We start from the raw sequence: 11,367 nt of genomic DNA on the forward strand, positions 1-11,367 counted from the left end.
TATTTCAGAGTTTATTATCCCAAAACTCCATAGTCATCAGGTCCTTCTTGAGTCTAACTAGCTGGATAGAACACAGGAACTTTCTCCCTGCTTTCTCTTGAACCCTTGCTCTCTATCCTTTTACAATTTCTGTATTATGTCACTGTGATAAAAGGTAAACTTTGTTGTAGTAAGTAGGATTTGATCTGACTGCAGGTTGTATCATGTTTAATTATCTCAGTCCTTCACCTCTCAGAGAGAACTTTCTCTTTCTTCTACACTAAAATATTAATGCTTTAATACATTAAGCCAGTAGCATAGCATCAAAGTATTATAAAGAACAAACATATTCAATATTGTTAAGACACTATAGCTCAGATGATTCTTTAGAACTTTTTTTACATAATGTTACATGAACTGTTACTTTAATTCCCTGCGTAGTGTGTTTTATGCCCTTTAAGCCACACACATTCTGTGTGCATGTTTCCTCTTCCTGTAGCAGGATCTGGACAGCGAGTTCACTTCTCTCTGATTATTGTTATTACTACATGAAACACTATTGTTCAAAACAGTTAAAATATCACAAGTGGCATCAACTCACTTCTTCCCTCTATTGTGTTTCCTCCATGAACAAAGTTCTATTAGTTGGAATTAGAAAAATTTACAAGACCCATGTAAAGAAGTTAATCTTCTGCCAAGCCCTTGAATATCATCACAAAGAACAATGGGGTGGCACAGGTTAAACATGGAGATATTCAGTTGCTCACAATGCACTGCACCATTTTCAGTGTCCACAGTTCTGCGGACCAGCTCATAACATTAATTCCATCTGTCCATCTGAGTTCTTCAGCAGCTACATGCACTGTTGAAACATCAGGCAGGTAATTTTGGAAAATTATGAAGGGTATTTGCAGTTTGGTTTTTGGGATGGAATTATTTTAGCATGAGTCATTTCCCCCCCCAGTAGATTTAACATATCTTTCTGTATTACCAACATTGTTATCTTACCAGAACTGTTCACAGTGGGTTATTTTCAGGGCTGAAGGTTTTTAAGGGGTTCAGATCCAAGCATATGGAAACCAGTTTCCTCATTCTGGAAACAAGTGTTGCAAGCTGCAGCATTTTCTTTCTGGCCTGGTAATCATGGCCTGAGCTGGCACAGTAGTGGTAGGACTTCAACAAGTAACACTGGCTGTGAGAAGCTGGAGTATCGTTACTATGAACAAGAATTTGACTAAGCAAACATCTGAGTTAGTTTAAAAGGACAGTTGTGACAAACCAAACTGTAATTCATAATGAAAGGGCTGCCAATCTCAGGGTGGATAGTTAATACTGCAGTCCAGTTCTACAGCCTTTCTGTGCTCAAAGAACTGGTGTAGTCATACGGTGCAAAATTGGTCTTCCCTGCCCTTTCCTGTTCCTGTCAGCAGTGATGGTTGTGCCAACACTCCCAGAAACAGTGGCCTGCAGCATACAGACTGTGGTGAACATAACTGAGCAGGGGAAAAATCTCACCATTTATACAGCTCTGTGGCTTGTCTGTGCTCCTGATATTGGCCTCAAAATTTAGCTATTCATGTAAGAAACAGGATTTAATTCTTTCTCAGGCCATAACTGGTCAGTAAGACTCACTGCAATGGTAAGACACTGAGGCAAAGGGAGCATGTTGATGTAACACTACTAGTCAACTTCAGCATAAGAGGCCCACATCAAATGCCATTAATGTGCTTCTGCTTTAGAACAGCGAGTTCTATTGCTTAAAAAAAAAAAACAACACAGAAAACCAGCATAAAATAAGTGAAGTACTGCTGTCTCTGATACAGCTAAATTCTTTTCAGTTTCAAGTAACCAGAGTTCCAAAGGATTCATAAAGCAGGCAAGGTGGCTGCTTGCAGATTTAAAAACTGAACCTATGTTTTCACCAGCTGAAGCTGGACCAGTGTCACTGTATTTCCAAATCACTCCTAAGTAACACCAGTTCTTCCATACACAGCACTCACACAGGTGAGTTAAAGTTGACACAGAACAGGCTGTGAGAGCCTTGCACCCAAGCAGACCTGCAGCCTCCCTGTTTGGGGTAACAGGCTGCACAATTAGACTGGGTCTCGGTTTCAAAGGGCACAGGCTGGAAGACTAGATTTAAGATGCCATTTTAGTTAATCACAGTGTATAAATGCCTGAACAGCTATAATAGATTGGGAGGGGAAAAAAAATTAGAAAACCAAAACGAAACAGCCAAAGACCTCCACCCCTCAAACATAAATATACTAAAACTAGTGATCTGCACAAACTTCACAGAGTTACAGAATAATTAGGGTTGGAAGGGACCTCTGGAGAGCATCTACTCCAAGCCCCCTGTCGAGGCAGGGTCACCCAGAGCAGGTTAAATAGGAACGCATCCACGTGTGTTTGGAATGTCTCCAGAGAAGGAGAATCCACGACCTCCCCGGGCAGCCTGTTCCAGCGCTCTGCCACCCTCAGTGGAAAGAGGTTCTTCTTCATGCTGAGGTGGAAGTTCTTACGTTTTAGTTTATGGCCACTGCTCCTCGTCCTGTCGCTGGGCACCACTGAAAGGAGTCTGGCACCACCCTCTTTAAACGCCACCTGCACGAAGAACCTGCCCGTGCAGACGCCTACTGGCCACTTACAGTCCGGGGCCGCTGTCTGCAGCTGTACACCCGCGGGTGCCTCCCGGCCGCGGGCAGCGCGGCTGGAAGGGGCGTCTCCCCGACAGCGCCATAACGGCCGCGCCGCCCCGACAGCGCCCGCGCTCGCGGGGCGCCCTGCCCGCCGGCGAGGCGGCGGGGGCGGGGGCGGGGACGGGGACGGGGACAGGGCAGGGCAGGGCAGGGCAGGGCAGGGCAGGGCAGGGCCTGCCGGCCGCCGGAGCCCGTGCCCCCCCGGCCGGGCGGCGCTGCCGTGTCCGCGGTCCCTTTAAGGCGCTGGGCGCGCCAAGACCCCCGCGCGCCTGGGATCGGCCCCGCCCACGGACAGAGCGCGCCAAGCCTGCCCGCGCGCGCCGGCCCCGCCCCCCGCCGCGCCGGGCCAATCAGCGCCTCTCGCGGGGCCGCCTGCCCAATGGGATGGCAGCAGTCGCGGAGCCGCGCTCTCGGGACCCGCCTTCCGGGGCGGGGCCGCCGGCTTCCTCGACTCGCGATTGGCCGGCGGGAGCGCGCGCCCCTTGACGTTCGCGTGCGGTGATTGGCTGCGCTCGGGCGCGAAACGTAACGCGGGAAAAGCGGCGGGTCGGCCAGGGCGGCGGTGGCGGCTCCTCCGGGCGCGGCGGCTCCGGTAGCGCTTCGGAAAGGTGCGGACGCGCTGCCACCGCTTCGGCCCCGCCACTGCTAGGGCCGGGGGCCGCCGCTGACGGCGCAGGTCTGGTAGGGGGTGGCCGCGGAGGCGGAGGGGCGCGGGGGGCAAGGCACCGAGAGCGCGGGGGGCCGCCGTCCCGGTGATGAGCGTCTGAGGCGGAGCCGCGCGGCGACAGGTGGCGGCGGCTGTGGGACGTCCGTGCGGCTGCACGGCCTGGCGCGGGTGGCGGGGCCGTGCCCTCCCTCTCACCGCGCTCCTCTCGCCGCTGCCCGCGAGCGATCGGTGATGGCGGAGCGGCTGCCGCCGGGAGCCCCCTCGGTGATTTTTTGCCAGGACTCGCCGAAGCGCGTCCTGGTCTCCGTTATCAAAACCACCCCGATCAAACCCTCCCCGGCGTGGGGCGGGGGCGAGGAGCCGGTGCCCGTCCCGCCGGTCCCCACCAGCCCCGGCTTCAGCGACTTCATGGTCTACCCGTGGCGCTGGGGCGAGAACGCGCACAACGTGACCCTCAGCCCCGGGGGCGGCGACAGCACTGCCGGCCCCTCGGCGCTGCCGCCGCCCCGCGGGGCCGCGGGCAGAGCCCCCGCCGGGGACGAGGAGCCGGCGGAGAGCGGCGGCCGCCACCGGCACCGCAAGGTGAGTGCGGGGAGGGGGAACCCGCGCGCGCCTCCCGCGCCTCCGCCCGGGCGTTTAAAGGGAGGGCACTTCCGGCAGCGCGGCGCGCCCCGGGGCACAGCGGGACGGGACGGGACGGGATCGGATCGCGTCCATGGAGAACGCCCGTCCTCTACCCTCCCAACGCCAGGGCCGTGCCCAGCTCGGGGCTTCTCAGGGACAGGGAGCTCCTGCAGCGGGCCCAGCACGGGCTGCGAGGGTAGTCAGGGGACAGGAGCATCTCTCACACCGGGAAGGGCTGAGGGAGCCGGGCCTGTTCAGCCCTGAAAGGAGACGCTGAGGGGACCTCATTAAAGTGTGTAAATACCTAACGAGATTGACAAGAGGACTAAGCCAGGCTCTGCCTGTGATGCCGAACAACAGCACAGGGGGAACGGGCAGAAAGTGATGCACAGAAAATTCCACCTGAACATGAGGAAGAACTTTCTTACTGTGTGAGTGACCACACACCGAACAGGTTGCCCAGAGAGGGGTGGGGTCTCTCTCACTGAGGATATTCCAGAACCCTCTGAACACAATCCTGTGCCATGTGCTGTGGGATGGCCCTGCTGGAGCAGGGAGATTGGACCAGGTGACCTGCTGTGACCCCTTCCAGCCTGCCCCATTCCGTGGTTTTGTTGCCAGTTCCTCCCCGTGTTCCTGAGCGTGTGGTGGAGCACTGGCAGTGCCTGGCATCTCCCCTGCTGCCACAGCCCAGCCACCAGGAGCAAGCTGGGGATGGGCTGGACGTGGTCTGGGCTGGTTCTGTGCTGTCACGGCACCACTGTCACCATCCTCAGTGCCGTCACTCCGGGGCGTGCTGTGCCTGTTGGCCACGCTGCAGAGCGGGGAAGGTGCTGGAGTTTAGTTCCCTCGTTATTTACGCCCAGGATGGGATCAAACGTGGCCGGCCGAGAGCAGACACCGTCCGAGACCTGATCAGTGAAGGAGAGCACTCCTCCAGCAGGATACGCTGCAATATCTGCAACAGGGTCTTCCCAAGAGGGAAGTCACTGCAGGCCCACAAGCGCACTCACACGGGTGAGTAAAAGGGAGGGGTGCATTGCTGGGCTGAGTGCTTCGGGAGCACCAGGGAAGGAGTTAAAACCCTGCAAACAAACCACAGAGGAACCTCCCAACACTTGGCCTGTTAATATGTTATTGTAACTACTAATTTAATCATACTTTACTTCCAGTGCTTGTTAGTCACTCACAGTCTTTGTAGCTGTGTTTGTCGTGGCAAAATGTAGCAGCAATTTGGGCTGTAATAGTGTAGGGAAATTACAGAAATATTTTATCTGTTGCAGTTGCAGACCTGCTTTGTAAGAGGGAGAACTTTTTTTGAGCTTGGTGCTCTGCACTTGAGCTTGGTAGCACTTTGTATTCTGACTGCCTCTTCTCTGTTATTTTTTTCCCTGTTGCTGTTGTGTTTTTCACACCGCATTGAAGTTTCCTGTGAGAGGTTACAGTAACTTAGAAAGTAGATGGCAACTTCAGCACTGTAACACCCTAGAAGTGTAGTTTAAATGTTGAGAAAGAGTCCACCTGCTTAAAATTAGCACCCAGTTGTTTTTTCCCACCATCTAGAATTCATTTTCTTGAGTGGAGGTGGTCTTGCTAATTCTCTGAGCAGTATTTAGAAGGCAGCTTGCAGTTAAGTGAAAATGTAGGATGAACTCATTCAGCTGGGCTTGGAGATACTGTTGGTTTAGGTTTTTCAACCAAGCAAATACCTTTTTTTTTTTTAATTCATGTTTCAACAGCACTCTGTATTTGCAATAAAGTGTGAACTAATGTAGCTCACAGTACAGACACAACCATCAGCACTCCCCCCAAGCCAAGCAAACAAAAGCCCACAAAAACCTTGGCTCCCACCTTCGCTTCGTCTGATTCAAGTCCCTACAACTAATCTAGATAATGAAATTAAACAGTAGTTTCCTCATGGGTTTTGGTCAAAAGACATTCTTTCACTTGGCTGTACAAGCTGTTGAACTTGTAAGAACTTCTTACCTGAGCAGAGCTTACCCTGTGTCATTCCTCCGAGTCACCTCTGTTTGGTCTCCTTCCTGAGGAGCCCTCTCGGGGAAGGAGACACTTGCTGCCTTGTTTTGTCTGGTTGCAGTTTGCATGGAGAAGTCTTCCTTGGTGACTGTTCTAAGAAAATTTTGTTGACTTAAGTCTGGAATAAGTTTCTCATGCAGCCTCCATTGTTATGACTTTTCTCAAAAGTGAGACTTTCTCCTAATGAGATATTTCTGCAACCTCATATGTTATTTTAATGTTGACCTCAAGTATTTCACCCTAGTTCAGGCTATGTTAAGGATAAAATTTCTCTGGTTACAACTTGAATTACATCACTTGTCCATTTACTTCCTATATTTCTTGCTCTACAGGGGTCCATAGTTTCACTGGACAAAGCTTATGTGGTGTTATCTAAGAGTCTTAAATCAGAAAACATGGCAAGGAAAAAAAATATTTTTTTTCCTCTCTGGAAATAAGTATATTGTCCAGTAGCATAGAACATGTACTTCAGAGTACACCAGGACTTCTTAAGTAGTTGCAAGTGTCTGAGTGGCTAAAAGGAGAGCTTGCTTGTGTAAGTCTCATGCCAGGGATCACCACTGGGTACTATGACACATAGTCAGCTTTCATAAATCTCTGTTCATTATTTTTAAGGTGAAAGGCCCTATTTATGTGACTACCCAGATTGTGGGAAAGCCTTTGTACAGAGTGGGCAGCTCAAAACTCACCAGCGTCTCCACACGGGAGAGAAACCATTCGTCTGCTCAGAGAATGGTGAGTCATCAGAGACCAATTTGCAGCTTTCTAGGGTCAGACCAATACTGGAATTGTATACAAGTTCACTTGGCAAAGATACATAAAAGCCTTGGAGTTTAATTTTGGCTGAACTTCTGGGGTGATTCTGCAAATATGTATCTAAGTTGCATATGTTCTCTGCCAATAGATACTAACTTATAAAATGACGAGACATGTTACGAACCTTGCAACTTTGTTTTCAACCAAACCTAGGGTTTTGTGAATGAGGAAGGTTGGGTTCAGTGGCATCTTCATTCCACAGATGTTATGCTTAGTCACTGGTTGGCTGCTTTCCATAACGTGTTCTTCATTTTTGCTTGGTGTTTTTAAGGCTGTTTGAGCAGGTTCACACATGCAAACCGTCACTGCCCAAAACATCCCTATGCCCGGCTGAAGAGGGAGGAGCTCACAGACAGGCTGACCAAGAAGCAGACGGCTGACAATAAAGCTGTGGCTGAGTGGCTAGCAAAGTAAGTTCCCTCATGGTGTCACCTTCCTTGAAATAGTTATAAGGGTGGTTTGAAAAAGCATTTTATTCTTCAGAACAGTAAAACCCCAACAAACCAAAACTATACGCTCCTCCAGTACATATCAGTCCTCCTTAAAGGAGTCTGAACTCCTTTAAGACAGAGCTCCTCATGAGACTTTTTTTCTTCCAATTTTGTTTTGGTTTTGCTCTCTGCTTAAATGTCCTTCTTTGCTTGATCAACCCCTGCTAATACCTTGTTAGTGCTGCAGTCTTGCTGAATTTGCCCTTGTATGAGGGGCAACAACTTGTGTTTGCCTAGGGAGAAATGCCTGCTGGGAATGCTATGTAGAGGAGAAACCTGTCACAGATGTTCACTTGGGCACTTTACACTTAAAATACTGAATAAAGAAGGTTTCTGACAGCATAAATACTGTCCTATAAGGGCTGAAAGATAAAGTGAAATGCAGTGCTTAGTCAGATGCAAGTCAGTACTTGGGAGGATTTTGGCAGCTTTGGATTGTTGTCAGGTGTACTCATAGAATCAGCTGGGTTGGAAGGGACCTCTGAGATCATCAAGTCCAACCCTTGATCCAACCCCGCTGTGGTTCCCAGCCCATGGCACTGATGCCACATCCAGTCTGTCCTTAAACACCTCCAGGGATGGAGAATCCACCACTTCCCTGGGCAGCCCATTCCAATGGCTGAGCACCCTCTCTGGAAAGAAATTCTTCCTAATATCCAACCTAAACCTCCCCTGGCACAGCTCAAGACCCAGCCCTCTTGTCTTGCTGAGAGTTGCCTGGGAAAAGAGACCAACCCCCCCCCGGCTCCCCCCTCCTGTCAGGGAGTTGCAGAGAGTGAGGAGGTCTCCCCTGAGCCTCCTCTTCTCCAGGCTGAGCCCCCCCAGCTCCCTCAGCCTCTCCTCACAGCACTTGTGCTCCAGTCCCTTCCCCAGCCTCGTTGCTCTCCTCTGGACCTGCTCCAGCCCCTCAATATCCTTCATTTGACGAGCGTTCCCCACATTTGGTGTTACAGATACTGGGAGACCAGAGAGCAGCGCGCTCTCGCTTTGAAGACCAAAGCGATGCAGAAAACGGACCAGGAGCAGCAGGACCCGATGGAGTATCTCCAGTCTGATGAGGAGGACGATGAAGAGAAGAGCAGCTCTCACTCAGCTGCCTGCCTGCGCCGGCTGCAGGAGCAGCGCGAGCGCATGCACGGAGCGCTGGCTCTCATCGAGCTGGCAAACTTAGCTGTGGCACCCCTGAGACAGTAGATGGGAGCAGTCTCTGCCTACACAAAACGTTACCTGCTGGTGTCACTTAACCAGTTAGATCCCAAGCATAAGCTAAGCACCTTATTTGCTTATCATAGGCTGCTATTCTGTAGAATTTATGAAGAATGTTGTTGCCCCCGTAACGCGGGGTGAGAGAATTGCACTTTTGATAAGATAGAAGACATATGTAAAGTTTATAAGTGTTTTGTAAATATAGGGTTGACAAATTTATGTGTCTTGGGAAGCTAGATTTTGCAAGGTTAACTCATTTATTTGGAGCAGTTTTCACAGGAAGCACTTTCTGAACAAAGTGTTCGCAATTAGCAGAATGGTACATGTGGCCAAAGAAGGCTGACAAAAAGAAAAGCATTTATCTGACTATTTAAGCAAATTTATAAAAAGCGATAGGTCTGGGGATACTGTTAAACAGCAACAAAACTGTGTTTTTCTAATGTCAGTATGTCTTTACCTAGTATCATCAAGGTGAAAGGCAAAGGTTAATCATCTCAACTTGCAGTGGGAAAGGAACTGCTTCGTGCAGGAAATCCTAAGGTTGTTCAGTATCTTCACTGTGACTGCTCAAGGTATGAGGCTTGACTTTGCTGCTTTACATTTTCTGATTTGATTTCGGCAGAATCTCTTGGTAGCACTTGTTATTCCTAACATGTGACGTTGGGAACTTTTGCACATTGTTTTGTCTGAAAATGATTAGTCTTGCAAAGTCTAGACAAAGTTAAACAATTGGTAATATTTTTTCAGATTTTTTTGACCCTGTAGTGGTTTGGCACTTGATTTTGTTGATAAAGGGGGTATTTACAGGGTGGTATGGATTTCTAGTTAACTATTCCAGATCTTCTATTAGCAAACACTAAGTTTTAAAGTATTACTTTCATATGATGATCAGCAGATATGAGCCTCCGTACTTTCTGTGCCTAAAGCCACCTTACTGCTTTATTTCAGGATAACATGCCAATTTTGTGTTCACTAACCATAGCACAGCTATCAGTTAAACACTGCAGAAAGTATTCACTATACAACTAGAAAATAGGCTTCCAAAGATAGTTACAAGTGTGTTAACAGTGGGATTTCGTATATTTCCCAAATAAATGAAGTTACAGAATGCTGCCTAGTACTCAGATGTTGATATAAAATGTTTAACAGGGTATCTTGTCACTTTGAGAATGCTGTATACTTTTCAGTAGCATTGTCTCATGGTGATCTTTTTCCATAATTTTCTTTGAAGGCAGCCAGAGATTCCTAATATTCTAACAAAACTTTGTTTTCAGATTGGTCTTCTTGTTGTGTGGTTTTGTTGTTGGTTGTTGTTATGAAGCTACTGCTTAAGGGGATATTAATAATGTGCATTTACTGACCTGCTTGCTTTAACTCCTTCCTTTTGTTAGAGGTCAGGAAATTCAAATGAGAAGGGAAGCTTCTTTCACTCTCACTTAAACAAGAGGAAGAAATAATTTTATCAATCACTTGGTAAAGACTGACCAGATGCATACAGCTGTTCCAGAAAAGTAGAGTGGTTTTACACCAGGAACTGCAACTAGAGAAATGTGTTCTCTGATAACCTGTTGTGTTTGAAAATCTCATTAACCCAGTTCGTTTAAATCTTGTATTGATGCACTTAGCTAAAGAGTAATTGAATAATTAAAATAAAAATCACTTGCATTGAATGTAAATGATTTTGCACCAGTGATACGGTTTAATTTTTGCTTCAGCTTCTGAAAAAAATAGAAAACACTAGTCATACTAGGCTTCTTAGCCTATGTAAAACTGGTAATTCACGTGTGTAGGTTTTGAGTTTCTCAAAAAAATTACATGCTGTTGACTGTTAATCTGGCTTCATGCAAATAATCTGATCCCAAAATGAGCCCTGGACTTAAATCCGTTGTAGTTCTGAGTCATAACTGAGAATTGCTCCTGAGTAGTGTTTCAAAGGGCAGGAGACTCTGTAATTACCAGCCAGTTGCAGACTGGTGTTGTAACTTCATTAGGATTTTTTTTTTTCCCTAGTCAGCTGTAATGCTTTGGGCAACTTGCAGGATATTTCCTCAAAAATGACAAGTACACTGAATTGTAGTAGACAAAATTCAGACAGCTGAAGCAGTTCTGGATCATGACAAGTTTTGGGTAAAATACCAAGTAAAAGAAAAACCCAGTGTGTGTAAGACTGCTTTTTGTTTTATTAAGTGATTACATACAAGGAGTCATGAAAGTGTTCAGTGCTTTGAAAGATTAAGTTGTAGTTTGGCATGAGTTAAAGGCAGAAGAGTTGATGTGCTGTCATTCTAATAGATGCTTTGAATAAAAACTTTAATTTTCAGGTTTAATGTGTGCTGTTTGGTAATCCTTTAAGTATTCAGCCTTGTTTCTGTAGCGCTGACAGCCCGACTTGTTGCAGAGGGTGAAGGTCCAAATTTGACCCAAGTTAAACCACCCGAGGCAAATTCCATAGAGCGTTTTTTCACAATTCGGCAGAGCTGTGGGGGCTGCTGGAGCCTGTCCCTGCCGCCGTGCCGGGGGGCTCGCACCTCTCCCTGGCCCTCGGGCGAGTGCCCGGAGTGCGACTCGTTCCCACCGGGATGGTTTGACTCCAGCGGGGGCTCGGCGGCACTGCGGGGGGGTGGCCATGAGCCTCGGGAGCCGCTGAGGCGGCGTCGCGGCGCCCCGGGCTTTCACCCCGAGTCCTCTTGCTCGCCGGCCGAGCCCCCCACAGCCGGCCCCCCAGAGCTGGAGCCCTCAAAGCCGGGCCCCCACAGCCGGCCCCCCAGAGCTGGAGCCCCCACAGCCGGGCCCCCACAGCCGGCCCCCCACAGCCGGCCCCCCACAGCCGGCCCCCCACAGCCGAGCC

General features: G+C 48.9%; 1 protein-coding gene across 1 annotated transcript; it reads left to right on the top strand.

Annotated features, from left to right (window-relative positions):
* Nucleotides 1-3,468: 3,468 nt before the first annotated feature.
* Nucleotides 3,469-10,846, top strand: ZNF367 (zinc finger protein 367). The gene is made up of 5 exons (XM_027710373.2): nt 3,469-3,927; nt 4,836-4,986; nt 6,622-6,741; nt 7,094-7,232; nt 8,267-10,846. Exons 1-5 carry the CDS (start codon nt 3,577-3,579, stop codon nt 8,505-8,507), a joined length of 1,002 nt encoding a protein of 333 aa, XP_027566174.1. The 5' UTR covers nt 3,469-3,576; the 3' UTR covers nt 8,508-10,846.
* The last annotated feature ends 521 nt before the right edge of the window (nt 10,847-11,367 follow it).

The sequence above is a fragment of the Pipra filicauda genome, unplaced genomic scaffold (assembly GCF_003945595.2).
Source record: "Pipra filicauda isolate LSUMZ 115617 unplaced genomic scaffold, ASM394559v2 scaffold236_size1216567_pilon, whole genome shotgun sequence".
Classification (NCBI taxonomy): domain Eukaryota; kingdom Metazoa; phylum Chordata; class Aves; order Passeriformes; family Pipridae; genus Pipra; species Pipra filicauda.